At 35.4% G+C, this 19,906-nt stretch overlaps 2 protein-coding genes across 3 annotated transcripts; one reads left to right on the forward strand and one right to left on the reverse strand.

Moving 5' to 3' along the window:
* Positions 1-3,001: 3,001 nt before the first annotated feature.
* Positions 3,002-6,054, forward strand: LOC135744550 (BEN domain-containing protein 6). The gene is made up of 7 exons (XM_065262760.2): positions 3,002-3,424; positions 3,535-3,630; positions 4,397-4,462; positions 4,560-4,665; positions 4,783-5,030; positions 5,119-5,305; positions 5,386-6,054. Exons 1-7 carry the CDS (start codon positions 3,338-3,340, stop codon positions 5,574-5,576), a joined length of 981 nt encoding a protein of 326 aa, XP_065118832.1. The 5' UTR covers positions 3,002-3,337; the 3' UTR covers positions 5,577-6,054.
* A 2,026-nt stretch (positions 6,055-8,080) lies between these two features.
* On the reverse strand, positions 8,081-14,882 carry cdk5rap3 (CDK5 regulatory subunit associated protein 3). 2 transcript variants are annotated; one of them, XM_065262708.2, is made up of 14 exons: positions 14,729-14,882; positions 14,240-14,285; positions 13,843-13,974; positions 13,657-13,757; positions 13,502-13,550; positions 13,242-13,420; positions 12,983-13,119; positions 12,754-12,898; positions 12,576-12,683; positions 12,402-12,477; positions 9,806-9,894; positions 9,323-9,528; positions 8,975-9,146; positions 8,081-8,585 (listed from the first exon to the last, which is right to left on the reverse strand). In XM_065262708.2, the coding sequence occupies exons 1-14, from the start codon at positions 14,732-14,734 to the stop codon at positions 8,520-8,522; spliced, it is 1,512 nt and encodes a 503-aa protein (XP_065118780.2). In that variant the 5' UTR covers positions 14,735-14,882; the 3' UTR covers positions 8,081-8,519. The 2 variants fall into 2 exon arrangements, with proteins under 2 accessions (XP_065118780.2, XP_065118779.2); XM_065262707.2 differs by having other exon boundaries at positions 14,240-14,288.
* Positions 14,883-19,906: the final 5,024 nt, after the last annotated feature.

Consider the following 19,906-nt stretch of genomic DNA (forward strand, 5'->3'; position numbering starts at 1 on the left):
CGACAATGCGCATGCGTAGAACATTCTAGTGCCTACGCAAGATATGAGATCATAAATCAAAATTCCCAATTGTTTTCAAAACCTATGTGTGTAAACCATCCTTAGTATAAATGTTCAAAAAATTTAAAATGTATCCACGTATACTCTTTTTAAGACAGTTGCGTTGGTTTATTCCGCCTACATATTATTATACGTAAAATTAAACTCACTTTAATAATTTTATGAGTGCTGAAGATTATGACTGGGTCCAAATTTATTTACACTTATTAGTACGTGCTAAAATTTGTTATTTTTGCGTCTGTATTATTATATAATGCAACATGTATGCAACTTACAATAGACACACATGAACTCATCTGAAGCTAAAAAGAATATCGCACCAAAATATAATAGTGCTAATTGTTTATTACAAGCAAGCTAAATTGTTTTTACTTAACTACTAAAAATTTTGCATGCAATTATTTAATAGGAAATTTACTTATTTCTATTTGGGTTGGATTGTTGGTTTGGGTTGTTATAACCATATCGGAATTCCAGATATAAGTGAACTTAAATAAATGTGAAAACTAAAAAACAACATGTTCCAAGACTAAAATATGATTGTCTAAAGTTATTTTGATAAAAAATGTATAAACCAACGTGTTGATTAGTATGTTTAACGTAATTTTTAACATCATTTATAAGATTTTTAGACCTGATTTTGTTCCTTTATAAACCACTAGATGGCACTTATTGAACTTGTATGACAGGCCAGCAGTCACGTGTTTTGAAAACCTTGGTTTACTGATATTCATCTGTGTTCAGAAAGTTAATGTAAAAAGCCAAATAAATTGTATGTATGTTGATATTGTACTTAAACTTATGTTTACAATTTATGATAAGAAAGGGAAATATTTATAGTTCTACTTATAATAGGAAAGACTGGGGCTAGTTGTCACAGGGGCTGTGTTGGTTTTTATGTAACAGTGGTTTAAGTGTTTTTTTTTTTTTTTAAACATTACAGAGCATAGTTAATGAATGTGTATTTGATCATAAAAGTCTCACATTCTTGTGTTGTGTTATTTGCTTCTATTGTTTACCTGATTTGGACAAAAATGCCAAATTAATAAAAAAAATGAATTAACTGCTAAATTAATAATTGTGAATGTAAAATTATTGTAAATGTTTTCAATTAGTGGTTGGCAGAAAACAATGGTTTGATATTTTTGTATGTTACATGTTGCTTCTTTTTTATTATAGTGGGATAATGTATTTTGTTTTCAGGGCAATAAGGGTGGAAATGTTTACAACTGCTTGCACACCTTTAGTTCTCATTTAATAACCCTAATATATTTCTGTCTCTTGTGTGCAATCAGTTGCTGCAATGTGGCCCAACTGTGTAAAACCATGATTTCTTTCTTACAAGCATTAAAAAACCAAACAAATAATGTAACAGTACATTTGCCTATGCACTTTGTGATTAACTTTGTGAGCAATTGCTGCTCTAAAGGAATACATTTCAGATGCACTGTCTATTTCACTTGATTGGTGAAAGTCAGATACTGATTTACTTTGCAACAATTAGGAATGTATAAAGTATACATAAAAAGGCAACTGTGTTGTACAACTTGTAGAGCATTGCATTAACAGCAGAAAAAGCCATGAGCTCAATCCCAGGAAATGCACATACAGATAAAACTTGAATGCACCGTAAGTTGTTTTGGATATATGCCAAATTTATAAATGTAAACATTGTTTTCTCTTGAATTTATTACTGGCAAACAGTTGCATTGTTGTATCTAAGAATACTAGTTATTTTAAAGAATGACTGCAAGTAAGATTCATAGGTTTTCAATGTTGTAAGATAAGTTTAAATGCTTTAGTTGTGTGGACTCCATTGCTCTAAAGTTTTGAGTTTAAACTGTTCAACTCAAACAAAGAAACTGCTATGCAGCAAAAGTCAGGAGGTACTGAAGAAACATTAGAGGAAAGTATAATAATCAATTATAGAGCAAAAGCAGACATGCAAATATCAGAGGCAGTAAACATCTCTTGTCATTGAAGGCATTAACCTCTCATTTGGTTCGCATGATCACATGAATCAGTCAAAAATATTTCAGAGAAGGTCTTTTTATTCCAGGAAACGCTACTGGTATAAACATCAGTCTGTGTGATTGCAGTTGACCTAAATAGTGTATCTGTGCACTATGTAGTGTGCACAACTTTATGGCATATGCATGGCTCATTAAGAAGTCTACCCCCTCATGTGAGTGGACTAATACAAAATACAAAAGTTGTAATTGAATATAAGAGACTTTAAAGACTCAAGTATTTATCATGAAAAGGGATGTAGAAAAATACCACAGGTGTTTATTTACTGCTACTGTTTATGTATTTTTGGTGGCTAATAATACTACCCCCTATTAAGTTACTAGAGTTTATTGTAGTAACTTTGGTGTTTGGGGGTATTTTTGGAGTTAAAGTAACCCTTTAAAATTTGTCTTTTAATTACTTAGATTAAAGTGAGTGATTCTCCACAGTTGGGTGATTGCAAAGTAATAGACATTATTTTGTTGACGCCTCAGGGAACCTTTCTTAAAAGTGCACGACGAATCTAACTTTCTTAATCATCAGGATAAATATTTTGTAAACGTATTTCTAAAGGCTACAGATAAAAATACCCACAAAAACACCGCTGGAAATACCCCTTTAAATACCTTGATCTGCATTTTTTTAAATTATGGAAATATGATTTATAATGACACCCCTTGAAAATATTTACCATGGTAACCAGTTTCCGCAAACATATCAATTAACGTTACTGTTGTTACGACAGCAATAAATCTGGTACCTTAGTATTTTCCACCACTAATTAACATAAAAAAATATTCAATAAAAATTGTTATGAAAGTATCTCGCACGTTAAATGATATCCTACGTTAATGTATCATACTTGAACCGCAGTTACTCTGTGACAGTACTAACTAGGGTATTTTGGCGGAAACCAGGGTTACCATGGTAAAATTTTTTGCAAGGGATTTCCTGTTGTTCTGTGGATCTGCCGTTAGATTCGCTCGAGACGGGACTCGAGCTCGTGCCACGTTACGCTCCGGTGCGTTTGCTTCAAATGTGTCTGTGTAATTTCCGTAAAGTCTCTTCTTCATGGATTCACTCAAGTATTTGAACTGAAGTACGACAATCGCAACACAGTTGTTGCTATCGTTATATCGACAGCGTGTAATAGCGTTCAAGTCTCATAATAGGGGGGATAGTCTTATTTTCAGTATAATAGAGCGTAACTGCATTATGCAGAGCGGAGCCTCTTTTTCTCGCTCGCAAATGAAATAATGGGAGAGAAATGAGAAGGAAAACAAAAGCCCAACGTATTCTTGACTACGAAAATGAAGAAGATGAGGAAGAGGAACAAAAACCGGACGTTTTTAGTGTAAGATGATCGATGTATATGTGTTTTGAATGTTTGTTTGTAACTGTTAATGCCATAATTTATTTGATCCCAACAAAAATTACTATCATGTCAACCCAACTGTCCAACAGAACGGTGCACAGAAACGGAGAAAAATGTATCCTGCCAAAGAGAAAACAGAGGAAAATATATCAGCCGATACCGGTCTTCAGAAGTTAGATATGAAGGTTTGTACTTTTACTTCTACGTGCGTTTAATCTTTATTTTTGATGCATTGTGGCAAAGGAAATGAAGCGCAAAATGTTTCTGTTTTGAATGTGTCCTCGTCGGTTGTTATCAACATTTTACTCAACAATCCTGTTGATAATTTACTGTTGTTGTGTGACTGCTACACTTTTTCGGTAAAACGCCGTCAGGCTGTAGACTGATACCCGCAACAGTGGCGTGAGGCAGGGCAGGCAGCCATGCCTGTCCGCTAATGGAGAACAATGGGGTAAAGCATGGTACAATACACCATTTGATCGAAACCTCATCAGGCGTCCTCCATAACTAAAGCCTCGTTATCATTTCTCTTAAAGGGCATGTACGTCATTGCTTTAAAGTGGTATTTTTAAAAAACGTGCAACTGAAAGTTTATAAAGTTTGAAACCATCTCATTTTTATTAAATATTGGGTGGTGCCCTTAAAAAACTGACCACCATTTGTTAAAATGACCTGATATGAGATCACTGTCAAACTATGACGACAAAGTGCCCAGTTTTATTTTATTAGTATTTAATATAAAATATTAAAATTTCTTCATTTAGTAAGTAGGCACTTTTATACAAAGTAACTTACGAATAAGATTCAACTTGACTTTCAAGGAGCCAGCCAACAATAAGCAATCAATATTTACTGTCAAAATATGGTTTGAATTTTTGCAGGGTTACCTAAGTTCACTGACACCTGATTTGGGTAAATAGAGAATATTAGGACTCTTTCTTGTCATGACAGGTTAATGAGCTGGATTGTTCTTCCGCAGACCTCTACACTGACAGTCCACCAGCTTCTGAGTTTGAGGTACGAGAGCCACTTGTGGCCACATCTTCACTTAGTATTCAGGGCATTTGCTTGTTGACAGTCTAGACGTGAGCTTGTGTACTTTATATGATGGCAGGAGGCTCATTATTTACAGTCTTATTCGAAGAAGGAGCTCATTGCCATGGTCTTATGCATGCAGAGGGAAATGGAGGACTTGAAAGAACAACTTAGGTGCCTTACAGGTAAATGTCTTTTCGTTTATTTAGATTTCTTTGTAATTGTCTATTTTCTGTTTAAATGCTTTTTTCAACATTTGTCTGGCTTTATAACTTAATGTACTGTTGATTGACTCACTATAGCATGTGGAAAGCTGGCCAGAAACCTGGAAGTTCTCATTGAGAAGACCCAGATGGGGTTAAATGGGGACAATGGGTCCTCTCTTTCAGTTTCTTCTGCCGTGGCACAGGTGCCTGCTGCGGCGGATGCTTTAATAGCAGACATGCCGTCTACTCCAGCTGTTGTGAATGGGAAATGGCTAAACCGGGTTCCAGGAACACAGAAACCTAATGAGACCCAGAATCCTCAGAAGGATGGGCTCTTTACAGAGGTAACATTTAAAAAAAATAAATTTCTGGTTAAATTTAACATACAGAATATTTTGTTATATTTATAAATGTTGGTTGGTTTACTCTCAGTTCATCACCCCTGAACTTTTGGAGAGGTGTAACACAGGAACCACTGCCCAGAAACTGACCAATGACCTGCTCCGTGGACTCTATGAGCGAGAATGTCTAGCTTCTCACTCCATATCTGGAGTCGTGTACAACAAGAGAGGCCAACCCAAACCTGCCCTTCCCACTGAAGAAATTCAGGCAATCCTGAGTAAGATGCTTTCTGGTATTTTCATCACTGATATGTTTGATGCACTATTTATTAAGATTTATATTGTAATTTCTTTACAGGAACTGTGCAGTATTTCTTTCCTGGCAAGACCGATGCGGAGATCAAGGGCTACATCCGACAGAAACTGCAGAATGAAGCCAAGAGGCTGAGAAAGAAACCTTCACTCTCAGGCCAATATGAGTCTAGAGTTCATAGTCTACCAAGCTCCAGATCAAACAGTCAGCACTTAGATATGATGGACCAGAATTGAATCGTATGGTTGGTTAGTTGATATCAGTTTCGTGTTCTCAGTTAAACTAGCCTTATTCGTTGTGACTTATAATTAAACTCTAGTAAAATGCTGTGCTTTGACAGTCTTCAGAGAGTGTCACGATCGTCTCTCGCAATAGTAATTTGGCTACTGACCGTTGTGGCGTTACTTATGTTAAAATGCCATTTAGCAATTCCAGATAAGTCCGAATGTTGCATTCACGAAGGCCTCTGGGTGCTATGAGCACAGTTGATGAATCAAATGTTTAGATATTAATGATGTGTCTTTGTGAACGTCTTTTTTTAATATTTTGTATTTAATGGATCCATAGGATTTCAGGATATATCAGTGCGCAAGAAAAGTCATAGAGTTATTCACATTGTATTTTCAATGTACTTTTTATTTGATGATGTTCTTTATGACAACATAGCTTTATGTATGTAGTTCTTTTGTTATTAAATAATGAAAAATGAATGTCGATTGGTATTAGAGTTGCACAATTTTAATCATCTTTGTTAATTATATGTTTTGATTATTTATATGACACGCTATGGAAGGGGTAAAATAGATGTGAGAAAGATGGTAGGTGTATTATCCTGTATAATGCCTGCTCAATGAGGGCCATTGAGAACAATGCGAGGCGCATGTGGAGAGCTGGTGAGATGGAGAGAATCAATGACTGAGCGACACAGGCGGAGTGACAACAGCAGGGGTGCTGGGCCAGTTGTCTTGGCAACCTTAACCTTCTGGGCCACAGCAGTCTGTGTCCTACCCTGGCCATCGCCTCTCAGCATCTGCCCATTGTAGGGACGAGAGGATTTTTTAAATAAACGCATAAGAAGGGAAAGATCTGGAGCTTTCAGCTGCAAAAAGAAATTAGATTCGTCATTGAGTGACAATTTGGGCTTTTTATCAGCATGAGGATATTTCGAGTGGGTAAAGGATTATTTGATAAAGGCTTGGATCTGTGTTTTATTATTCCAGTCTTGTCTACTAGGAGGAAAACAAAGTGTTTGTAATGGCTGCTGTTTGAGGCGTTTGTGTCAGTAAACAGGGGTCTGTCTGGTCTGATTGATGGTGAAGGCAATGATTGGGCAGAATGCAACCCTCTACTTATCATAGCTTCATCAGAGGCGAAGGGGGGGAGAGGATGGGTGCGCGTGCATGCATGCATGTGTAAATCTGGAGGATGGCTTTTTGATTTTAAAAACCAATATTGAATGTCAAAGATAATACTCTGGTACATTTATGCATTTGTCAGACGCTTATCCAAAGCCTCTTACAATGCGTTTAGGATATGCATTTTATCAGTATGTGTAGCCTATTTCCAAATGCCCATTAATATACCAGCTAAGCTATAGGGAAGTAATAAGTGGTTAAATGTCACCATGATCAACACAGCCTATTTAATGCCAATGCATGCAAAATGTGTTTTTAGACACGTGTCTGAAATTGAATTGTGGTCCTTTACAGTTGCTGCCTTGTCTTGATGTAGGGGGTGTGTAAAGATTACTGCCATTAGATCTTCAATCTTGTGAGCATAATGTGTTTCAGCCATGTGATTAATACAGCGGCTCCAGGGCAAAACAAAGAAGCATTAGGGTTCAATAATGATTAGATGCCTACAGTTGTGTTGAGGTGTATTTACTAAAACAGTAAAAATATTTTTTTGTATAAATTATGATTAAAAAAATAGATTACTTTAATTTTAGGTTTACAAGTGTAAAATGGAAGAAAACATTGTGATTATTTTTCAAATAACCACAGGAGTGGTAATACTTGATAAAATTGAAACTCTGATCTAAAAATTAAATATTAAAGATATTCAAATAACAAGGCCATCAATTATATTTTTTAAAGCGACAGTTCACCCAAAAACAAAGACTTTGTCATTATTTACTTTGATGTATTTCTTTGTTCTCCAGAAACCAAACGGATTTAAAAAATATCTTTAGGGTTTTATGGTTACTATCGGAGTGGATGATGACCGCTTGGGTCCCCATCCACTGCTGTAGTAACCAGAAAACCCTTTAAGCTTCACAAGGACCCAAAGGTGATAAACAGACTCATGCTGTATATTTCAAGTGTCCTGAAGGCATATAAAAATGTTGGGTGAAAACAAAATATCCATTATATGATGAAAGTTTTTACCAATGTCTTTCATTCAGTGCACTTTATTGTTTAGGCAGTTTTAAGATGTTTACTTTTAAATAATGTGTAACTGAAACAACTGCGACAAGAAAAAGAGTAAATGTCTTCAGGACACTTAAAATATATGACACAAGTCGAGTTATTTAACACGTTTTTTTTTACTTGAAGGGTTTTGTGGTTACTATGGGAGTGGATGGTGACCGACAATGACAATTTTCATTTTGGAGTGAACTATCCTTTTAAACTCTTGCCTCTTTAAACATAATTTATTCAAAATTTACAGCCTTCAATAAATACTCAAACATTTTATTCCATTACAAACAGGAATCACAACAAAACAATAGCTCACACAATTTAAATGAGAAAAAAACATTTATTTTTTAAATGAAATGATCTGTGGAAAAGTAAATGGGTCTCATTCACTAAGCATGCGTACGCACAAATTTATTCGTAAAATGTGCAGACGTTTTAACTTAAAAATCATGATTCAACAAAAACTTTTATACTAAAATGTATTTTAAATGTATGCAAAAAACATAAGAACAACTTAGACCACATAAATATAAAATATATAACACAGATATATATTATAGGGTTCTTTTTTCTTGTTCATGATTATTTCGTACATGTGGTCCAAGTTTTTCTTACATACATTTGCATACATTTCAAATACATTTTAGTATAAAAGTTTTTGTTGAATCATGATTTGTAAGTTAAAACGTCTTTACGCACATTGTACAAACAAATTTGTGCGTATGCATGCTTGGTGAATGAGACCCAATCTCTTCTTGGTCACACATGTACACCCATGAGGTTGACGGGCCGGTTGTTGTATCGTTTTGAGATGTCAGCTTCAATCTGTGTGTGTGAAAGAGAAAAATGATCATTTGTTTTCTTGACTAGTCTGATCATTTTCCTTTTGACAAGTTAGGTTTACCATGATGTTTAACCAGAAGCTTTCCTTGGCATTTAATTCAACCATTTCTCTTCAGACAATATTTTACAGGAATAAATTATTTAAAAGACAACAGCAGAGTTTATAGTCGAACATTAACCTCTGACAAACTGACAAGCATTTGTTCAATTTACACAAAACAGGAAACATTTGCCAAGATGCTAATTTCACTTTTGTAGAGAAGTAAGCAAGGAAGTGATCATACCACATGCCACTACATTACCACTACAAAGTTTTATGATACAGTAGTACTAAAACAAATTTGTGAACATATTATAATAGATTGCTGTACCAGTTTCTGTAGTTCCTTTGTGCGGGCAGCCAGCAGATCAATGCGGGGCTCCAACTTAGCCTGTTCCTCAAGGGCCTCCTGCTGTTTTTCGGCCATCGTCCTACTCTTTAGCAGTAAGATATCTGCCTGCTTAATTTTCTGTCGCAGTAATTCAGACACACGCTCTACATAACTGAGACAAACACACAGAAAACACCAGTGAATGTGCGATTCCTGCGCTCGAATTATAAAAGGCATGCGAAGGTCACTGACATATTCATATTAGCAAGAAGAAACAAAAAAACATGTAAACAATAAGGATGTTTGAATCCTAGTAAGTGTGTAAAAAATTTGGGGGTGCATAATTACCGTGGTGATGCCTGGATCATAAAGAGGTGCTGCATTCGTTGTAAGGTAAGTTCATTTAGCAGGTCACGTAACTCTCTCAGCATGGCCTGTACTCGCTCTGGAGTCTGAGCCTGGATTACTGAGGGGGCGAGCTGGAACTGACTCATGGACACCACATCACCTTCTTCATTCATCTCACTCAGTCGCTGACACAGGAAAACTTCCAACTAATGCACAGGTAAAGGCACAGTTTGGTTCAATTTCTTTATAATTGTGACCCTGCCTGTAAATTTAGGCTGAAGTATCAATCTAATAATGAGCATCAAAGTTTGATTTTAATCATTGATTTCAATCTTTGACATGATCTTACTCAATTAATATTAAAGATATCAATGTAATATTTTTACAGAACGGTGATAATGCATGTGCATCTGATGAAACCATCTATACAGCAAATCAGATCAGTCAAGCACTGGTTGTAGTAGTAGAAGCGAGCTATTGTACCTCCATCAGCTCATCAATAAACTGGCCACGAGTCTGGGAGTTTTCCAGAAGAGACAGAGCATCCTCACCTCTGGCAACACCATCAGGACCTGACAACAAAACATTTGACCTTACATTACCTTGCAAAATATTAAGACCCATCAGCAGGCCCAAAAGAAAATCTGATTGACTTTCCTCGCTTAGATTGTACTTATTTAGGAGAAATGCTTAAATGTGTTTAGATAAGACTATTACACTCCTATTAGTAGCTATAAGTAATCGGTCAGCCAAAATATTTCATTAAATGAATATGAAAGTGTGAGGAATGTGTACAACATTATAAATGATAGGGGTTCCAATTACCCTATTTAAAGCGATACCCCATCTTATAATGGGAGAAAACTAGCCTGACATTGTCATACTTAATTTAGTCAGATTTTGACCTGAAATGTTGTGGGCGGGGCTAAGTTCGGCTGGCACCCAGGCTAGGAGAAAACAGGGATCAGGGGTCAACAACTTCTGACTTTGAAGGCCAAAAAAGTACATCTCATTTAATGTATCACAGAATTACAGAAGTAATCCACGCGGCTCCTAGGGGTTAATAAAGGTCTTTTGCGGGTCATCGATACGATATTGTAAGAAAAATGTCCATATTTTAATACTTTATAAACTATTTACACTAGAAATGGACTGAAATAAAATGATTCCACCCATAGCCAATTGTTCCGACTGATATCTGCAGATACCAATAGTTTTGGTGGTTACATTAACTTGCATTAACTAACTTCTTAAAATTCATTTTTTATGTTATTATGTTATTCATTCATATAATGACCATTAAACTAGTGATGTTTCTTTACATTTTCTATGTACAGAGCTCATATTCATTGCATTTTTCTGTACTCTTAAGATTGACTCTTTAGGATATATCGGCCATGACTATCGGCTGTTACTAAAGCTTATAGCGGGATTTTTTTTATTGTCAGATACCGATTATTGGCCGATATATCGTTGCATCTCTAATCATAACTAGCTTGCCATCTTGGACTCACTGCGCAACGAACCTTTGGCAACAAACCCTGGTGGTCCTTATAATGTGTCAAATCTTTGTTGTTGTTGAAATGTTCAACTCTCACCCCCTAAATGTGTTAGGATATCAATAAAAACACACTGTGCAAAATTTTGAATTGTTCCTACAATATCTAGAGGTTGCTCAAAGCCTTTGAATATTTCCGAAATCACATATATTTGCAAAAACTGTCCCATTAAAAAATGCACATCATAAAACCTGCTTCTTTGGGGTAACTTTGTTCCAGTTATTTCAGTCTCTTCTGATCCGAGTAACCATATAGCGGACTTGCTTTGTGTTACCTCAGCCATTGTCTCAGTGTATATTGTCTATTGTGTTTCATTCACATTGAAGCGTTCTTTGAAATACATATTACATACACTAAAACAGGGGATTTAATTGCATGGAGCATGGTCAAATAAGTCCATTGATGCCATATATTGTTAAACAATTATACATTTTAGCACAAAGTATCACATAATAGGCGAATGTGTTAAACTTCAAAAGGTCTTGAGCAACCTCTAAATATTAATTAATATTTTTTATGTTATTTTTTATTTATATAAACATAGTGGTGGGGTGGGAGCATGAACTTTAAAAGTAAAAAAAGAAAGACCACCCTACTCACTAAGCTAAAACTCACGCGTGATTCCAAGAAGGTGTTATTACTAGGGATGCACCGATAGGATTTTTTTGGGCCGATACCGATACCGATTTAAACAGACAACTCTTGGCCGATACCGATATTAAACACTTGTATACAATACTATACAGTTGGTCTATTATCTAGTTTATTTCTGCATCAAATTATTTTTACCTGAACACGGATTGGATCTAATTAACATTCAACTGACCAACATAATAAGAGAGGCACAAATTAAGCTAAAACAAATATAATAAGACAACATGACAACCTTCAAAGGTGGTTTTTGCTATTCAGCATTTATTTTATTAACGACATTAACTTATTTTTTACATATAATGGATTTCTTTATGCAGTTAATTAATAAACAATCGGTATCGGCCTTTCTCGTGCTATTGCCGATATGCCGATGGTTTCAAATTCATCAAAAATCGGCCGATAAATATCGGCGGCCGATACATCGGTGCATCACTAGTTATTACAGTTAGTTATGAAATCCGGATATTTTTCTTATAAAATCACATCGATTACCCACAGAAGACCTTTATTATCCCTTCAAAGCCATGTGGATTACCTCTGTAAAGGATGAAGGTTTAAAGTCAGAAGTTTAGGTCCCTGTTTTCTACCATTTTAAAGCTTGGAAGAGCAAGGACATTAACTAAAATAACTCCAAATGTGCTTGTCTGAAAGTTGATGGATAATATGTATCTCGAATTGCTTTAGAGTGAGTGAATCACAGGGTAATTTTGATATTTGGCTGGAGTATCCCTTTAACTATCTTAATATATATAGTGATCTTTTGGTACAGCATTTTTTCTAGATTCACCAAAAACCCTACAAACATAAATATGGTTGTAAAATACAGTAAATAAAAATATATATTCAGTAAATACAAAAACACTTACAGTCTGTGCCCACATCCACAACTTCGATTTCCACAGGGGTAGATTCTGTATCCCCCCAGTCAATACCACCAGTTTCCTAAAGTTAATAAGTTAACAGTCTTGGGTCTACATCATGAGAGCTTTGGATCTGTGATATTCAAAAAGCTAAAACTGAGAAATCCCTACGTCTTTTACCTCAGTGCCAGACTCGAGACTAATGCCCCAGTCCACACCATCTTCAACAGTGATCCCAAAATTCACCTCCTCCGTCCCAGCACCGCTGTTAATGTCACCCCAGTCAATCTGCAGAGGAATGTGAGATCAATTCTAGAAAGAGGTCATAACAAAAATGGGACAGAGTTTTTCGACTCACTGTCTCTTCTGTGACAACATCAGGTGGGGCTTCCTCCATCACAGGTCTCTCTATAACCGTGGGTACATTTCCTGTTTTCCATTCATACACAGTTGTGTTTCCTTTCTTCTGGACAAACCTCAACAAAGGCAAAACTTCCTCAGACCTAAAAAAAATGGAAACATATGACAGGCGTTTACATATACAGTTAGATACAAATAATGGTTAACTTGTGGTTATTGAAACTTACCAGTCAGAGACAAAGTTAGTAAAGGCTGTGTAAAACTGTATAGCTTCTTCCAGGCAGGCTGCCTTTTTACCAGTTTTCTCTAAAACCACAGGCAGATCTTTAACAAGTGCTTGTAACTCCCTTGCCACGTTTTCCCCCTGTACAACAGTCACAAGTCAGTATTGGTAATCTTTGTTAAACATTAAATAAAATGTACATTATCAGTAAAGGAAAACTGACATTTTGAAGTACTGTAACTGAATTAACCTTGTCATCTCACCTTTATACCGTATTGTTTACAGGCCTCATAAAAACGGTCCTTCATATCTGCAGCGCCGCTCTGACACTCCAGTTCTCGCCGGCTCAGTTCCTGCTGTAGCTGCTGAGCTTTAGATACTTGCTTTCTTAAAGCCGGACCTTCATAACTTACATTACGAACCAAAAGACTGGCCACTTCAGCTAGGATAAAAACACACGTGCACAATTCACAACTGCTTTTGGGTTATTTAACTAAATATTCAAGAGGAAATTCTGACTTACCTAAATAGACACTCTCTTTTTCATAGTCGGACACTATCTCTTGCCAATCCTAATGAAAATGCATAAAGCATATATTATTTACATACTACATTTACATAATGCAGCACATGCTATGCAATAAAAAAAAGAAACAAAAAAGAGGGGTGCAGCATCACCTTCATTCTTTGTGATGAATATCTGCCAAAAATATTTTTGGTGGAAGCTTCTGTTCGTTTCAGTATTTCGATTATTCGTAAGCAATGGAAATAATGAATATCTGCAAAAACAAAACTTTTTATAGATTTAATAAAAACTACTAAAGGAAAATAATGAAAGTCACACAACAAATAAACATATTTTACATGATCCAGAGAGCAGTTCTTTGATTTCCTCATTTTCTGGCATATCCTGAATGGCAGCATTGATTTTCTCTCTAATGGCCATAACTGCAGTTTGCCATTTGAGCGTGCAGTGTCTCCTGTCCACCAACCAGTCTGAAAGATGGAGACAAAATTATATCCATCTTTAATTTGACTTTGATGTGACTTGTGATTTGCAGATGTCAAGCAATTGGCTTATTTATTAAGACATTATTTTTTAATATATGTTATTTTTAATATTATTTAAAAAAAGGTTAAAAGGTCTAAAAATATAGGATATGAAAGCTGTGCTCCATTCTATCTACACAAACATAATTACCATATGTGTAAAAATGTGTATGTGTGAATTTTGTATAAATCACATTAAAAGCGGTCTTACCTAAGAGTTTACCAGTCTGGATGTCAATAGGGAGATTCTGAATATTCTGCTAAAAAGGATTTTAATAATAACCAAGTTATACTTTACATATACAACAATAAAAACACATCACAGTGTACACGTTTTGGTCCTTTTTATTTTACACCTGATTACACCAATTGTCCAATTATATGTTGCAGAGATTATAATTATATAAATATAAGAATATGTTCTAACAACATGCATTAAATTAATTTTGACAGCTTGTCAAAGCCTTCTCATTTCAAAACATAATGTATTGTACTCTAGTATTTACTACAGTAAATTATGGTAAAAATCCTAAATATTATTAGGTTTATTGTTCCTAAATATTATATCCAAAATATTGTACATTATTTACATAGTAAACAGTATACTACAGTATTTTTCACGTGGCTTAATGCATGTTGTCTTTTAGCATATAGCCTTGAGGAAAACCTCGAGTCAATATTTTAGCCGAAAATGTTTTACCTCCATTGCAACAGCTGTAATCGCCACTTGGATAAAATAATTAAAACAACTCCATCCTTAAATCTCAAACCGTTTTGGTAAAGCTAAAGTTTACATTTCCATTGACACGTACATGTACTGTTGACCAATCAACACACGCAACACTAAATGAACACCCGTGAACACCAATGAACTTCAGGAATAGAGGAATTACTATTCATTTCCGTAAAACGTCAAAATAAAAGTCACTAGTAACCACTCAAATAAATAATAGAACACTTTAAACTGTTGCACTTTGTGACACTGTTAAAAGAGTAATTTGCTAAATATTTGGAGACGTTAAAAAGGATGAAAAGTCCCAAAGCAAGATACTTATGTACATTGTTACAGGATTTTGATTAAGAATGTGAAACCCCCCTACTACACTTTCTCTTCCTTTATTTCATTTTTTTACTTGATATGTTTAGAATATGAATGTAAATTGAGTGTAATCTCAGTATTCTCTTGTAATTCTCCTAGTTATTAATGCCTTTTTGTATTTCTTGTTCAAAGCATTGAATAATAAAAAAGCCTAAAGAAAAAAAACTCATGACAATGTAATATTTCATAATGGTTATTTATCGAACTCTCTTAAAATATCTAATGCTTCAGTGTATATAAAAAATATCTTTAAAAAAAATAATAAAATAATTTGTATTCCTATTTCATGTTTGGCCTCACGATAATCTTTGGTAAAAAGGTATGTGGCATTGTCCACCAGATGGCACACTTTTCTTCATTTTGACACCAAAGTCTTTATTATCTAGATAAGAGTTTTACAGATCTACAGTAACTGAACATTACTTGCATGACTAGAAAAAGCTGTGTGATATTTTACCATAATACCATCGTTACCATAATACGTTCACATAGTCCTGGCATTGGCTATTAACAACATAAAACTGCTTTCGGTTTTATTTCCTTCAGTAGGTTTATAATATCTGTGCTGCTTTTCACTCTATGCTTGCAGAGTAGATTTATTTAATATACACTCATGTGTACATAAATATATGGTATATCCCGTTCATTCCTCGGTTTATTTGAACAAGGTAGTTTTATGGATTTTTTGTTTGTTGGTTCACAGCGCACCTTATCTGATGTGTCAGTGCCCAGTGGGACTTTGCCTGTAAATGAGACTGCAGTTGTCTCAGGTGCTTTCAGTAAGAAATAAATCATTCTTCAGACTTTCTCTGCATTCTAACAAAAGAACATCATCAAAAATAAATAACTAAATAACTTTTGACACAGTTTGACACATCTAAATGCAATATTAAAACTATGTTGGTTTTTGAAGGTTTAGATTCTGCAAACTTTTCCCAAGAGATGTCTATGAAAATACAAGGCTACTGTACTCAAAGCGAAAATCTCAAAACTGTTTTAGCACCTCACAGAGTGCAGAATTTAGAATTTTAATCCTAACTCAGTTAAGCTCCTTTATGGTTGTGTTTTGTTGTGTTGGGTACAATACTGTAACAGTTAAGGGAACCCATAGCCAATACTCTATTTCCATATTTTTTGAATGGCATTCAAACCTGTTCCTATCTCAGCTGAGATCCAGTATCGGCCTGAGATTTCATTACATTATGCAAATCTGTGCCTTTCAAAATTAAACATCAGAGGTAAAACTGAACAAACTTAGATGTTTTAAACCCCCTTGTACGATTGAAAATATCCTTTATGTAAAAAAACATTTGAAAATGCAAACTATGTGTGAATAAAAACCACTGACCTTCGCTTTTGCAGTATGAAAAGCCAGATCAACACAACTATCAGTATGAACATACACAATTAAATCTGTGTTTACTTAACAAGGCAACAACTTATATGTAGGTATTATACTCTGTTTAATGCCATACTCTTTCTGAAACTTTTTTAATGCTTGGTGCCAATTATAAAACCATAGAGCACACAGAATGAAAGGATTGCATTGGAAAATCGTATTCAAAGAATTACATTGTTGTTTCATTTGAGTGGGTGATGCTGCTCATAACATGAGAGAGGACGCTGGCCTTTGTTACAGCTGCAGAAAGAGATTATCCCTTATATGAATACAAAGCCTTATGCTATATAGAAACCAGAATGAAACCAAAAGAATACTGGCCCAAATTTGGCAACATTTGTTGTATAACAGTCAATATACAAGTTTACTTTATTTTGATTTGGTAAGGTTAGTACCTTTTTGGTTGAGCATGCAAATGTTAAACCAACTTCACGCTTCCATGAGGTTAGTAGCGCTCACGCTGCCCTCCCCCTTAGATCACATGACTGTAACATTTACTCATGTTGCATTGGGTTGGACCTAATGTTCAACTTGGACTGAAACAGTGTATTTGTGTGAGGTTGGAGAGAGAGAGAGAGAGAGAGAGAGAGAGAGAGAGAGAGAGAGAGAGAGAGACTGAGGGAGGAAACAAGAGCGATAGAGAGGGAATAAGAGACAGAAATAAAACACCTGTACCATTAGACATTGCACTCAATGCTGACATTCAGTAGCAGTGAGATTAATTAAGGAAAAGGAAGCAAGAAGGTGAGGAGGTATTAGCAACTCTTAACAGACCGAACCTGAGGAGTGAAGTTATTAACTCAACACAGTGGGCTGGTTGTCAACGCAACAATGGTTTAACTTCTGAACACCTGTACGTCCAAACCAAGACCACTTTTGAAAGGGTTGAACACGTCTTTTCAGGTGAGGATGAATCATAGTGCTACTTTTCTAATTTCTAATTTAAATTTAGAAATAGTTTGCAGTGATAAGTGCTACAATGTCCATATTCAAAGCTATTTTATACAATGAATAGAATAATTGATAAATATTTTTTGACAGAGAGAAAGAGAGAACAATCGTTAGGTGGATTTGTTCATTATGCATTTTTTGACATGAAAGATTAGAGCTGACAGTCTTAATCCACCAGATTTAGTTAAACATTCAGAAAGATTTTTTTCATGTCATAATTCTTACTGGAAAAGTTTATGCATATAGCACATTTATATAAAGATGGTGGTCAACATAAATGCAAAACAATCAGGAGTTAAATTGACAACAATTCTGCAGGTTGCAAAAACAAAACTGAGCACAAATCAAATTAATTTGGGTAAACTACCCCAGTAGTTGTGACTTTCTCAGCATAAACCGCAAAACATAAAATAAAGGTGCTTCACGATGACATTTTTAGATGAATGGTCCGATAAAAAAAACTTTAAAATTTCTTTCTTGAAAAAGTTTCTTCATATTATAAAAATATATGAAGAAACTTCCTTTGATTAAACGGTTCTCTGTGGAACCAAAAATGGTCCTTAGGGTTTCCAACTTTTTTGTTAGCAAGGGCTGCCACAATCTGAAGTTATACTTTTTTATATAATCTACCTGCGGGCACCATGCTGGAGACCACTAGTCTCTGGCATCGCTGTGAGGAACCTTCTAAGCACCTTCAATTTTAAATGTATGTAAAGCATCTACAATAATAAAGTGTGGTAAAACTACCACAAAGGTCTCTCCTTGGAGACCAGCATCTATGTGAATCTTAAAAACCCATTTCAGACCCATATGAATAAAATGTAATAGTATTGAATCTAACAGTAGCTGTGTAATGTCCAAGCCTCCTTGAAGGAAAACTTGACACCCTCCATGTACTGCTGGGCCTGGCTGCCCTTGGGTTAACCTCTCCTGTCCTCAAACATTGTATCACCAGGAAGGCTTTGAACTTGGTTAGTGATTTCCTAGGTTCAGACAAAGTGCCGTGTACATTCTCTGTGATCTTTGAGGTACTTTAAGAGCTGCTCAGCCACACAAGAAGGAACACAAAGTAACTTATTATCCAGTTTTAAGCAATATGGTTCCTGAATATAAGTTACTTAGATCAGATGACTCTCTGGTAACAAGCCATAGTAAAAGATAAATTTTGCTTTATTTTTTGGCATTTGATGTGATGTTCTTGGAGGCCTGTAACTGATCATCCTTAAAATGTTGTGATGTGAAATAATGTGAAGCAGTTAGGCTGTGCCTCATATTTTGACATAATCTAATAATAATAATCAATGAACATCAACAATAAAATCATTTAAATGAATAAACTGGGAGTACACTTTGGTCCAAAAGAGACTAACTCTACCTGTTGGGTTGTAATTTTACTATGCTTGTTTTAGCCCATTGTTGGGTCAAATATAAACACGTTTGCATTTTTAACCCAACGGCTGGGTTTGAAAATTACCCAGCATTTTTTAAAGTGTACTAAAATTTCCATGGGACAGGTTAGGAAAGCACCTGCATTGTTTATCTAAGGATTAAGCTGTGCAGTCATTTCAAAAGCGCAATAAGACTCCACAATCTACTTGGCCACAATAAACTAAGTGCACTTAAGTGAAAGAGTATAGTTGCAACTAAAAGTGATTGAATCCTGTTATTATGTAATTGCAGAAGATCAGAGATCTTTGTTATCCAATAAAATGGATCTATTCCCAATTTTATCAGGGCTCCTTTATTTTGTGATTGGCAAACATCATATCAACATATCTGGTGTTCCATAAAAGCACAACCCACTTGAACTTAAAGAAGTTAAATTGCTGCAATAAACTGAAATGGTTTTATTCATTATTTAAAGAGCACCTATTACGCTGCTAAAAACAATGTTATTTTGTGTATTTGGTATAATACAATGTGTTCGCTTGGTTAGTGGTTCAAAAACACATAATTTACCACATACCCTACATGTCCTGCCTCCCTGAAATGCATTGATTTTGTACAAAGCTCATCGTTCTGAAAAGCGCAGTGTCCTCCGATTGGCCAGCTGTTGTGATTGGCCTGAATACCTCGGACGTCGGCTGGAAATGTGACGCTCCTTTCCATGTTTGGAGGATAAGCTCCCAATGCAATGCTGACAGGAGTTAATATCATCTTTACGTTATCTGTACGAACCAAATCTGATCCAGAAAATGCAGATGGCCAAGCTGATCGATTAACTTTGCCAGCATGGCTTGAGCAGATTGTACAGATTGGTAAGGTAAGGATACTAAAATGTTAAAACCATGTCTGCATTTGGGATTGTAGAAACGACAAACCACAAGCGCTACTCTGCTCTGCTCATAACTTACGTTGGAATCATGGTTTAGTCAGTAGTAAATTCTTTAAATATGAAAACATAGACTACTTACAGGCTATGATGAGTC

The sequence above is a fragment of the Paramisgurnus dabryanus genome, chromosome 1 (assembly GCF_030506205.2).
Source record: "Paramisgurnus dabryanus chromosome 1, PD_genome_1.1, whole genome shotgun sequence".
Lineage (NCBI taxonomy): Eukaryota > Metazoa > Chordata > Actinopteri > Cypriniformes > Cobitidae > Paramisgurnus > Paramisgurnus dabryanus.

Bases quoted from the DNA above. Each gene is read 5' to 3' on its own strand.
- LOC135744550 (XM_065262760.2), top strand. From the start codon at position 3,338: ATGAGAAGGAAAACAAAAGCCCAACGTATTCTTGACTACGAAAATGAA. The intron at 3,631-4,396 runs GTTTGTACTTTT...TTGTCATGACAG, and splicing joins TTCAGAAGTTAGATATGAAG to GTTAATGAGCTGGATTGTTC. The intron at 4,666-4,782 runs GTAAATGTCTTT...GACTCACTATAG, and splicing joins ACAACTTAGGTGCCTTACAG to CATGTGGAAAGCTGGCCAGA.
- cdk5rap3 (XM_065262707.2), bottom strand. The intron at 12,478-12,575 runs GTAAAAGACGTA...TATTAACTTTAG, and splicing joins GTCTCGAGTCTGGCACTGAG to GAAACTGGTGGTATTGACTG. The intron at 9,895-12,401 runs GTAAGTGTTTTT...TTTTGTTGTCAG, and splicing joins TGTGGATGTGGGCACAGACT to GTCCTGATGGTGTTGCCAGA.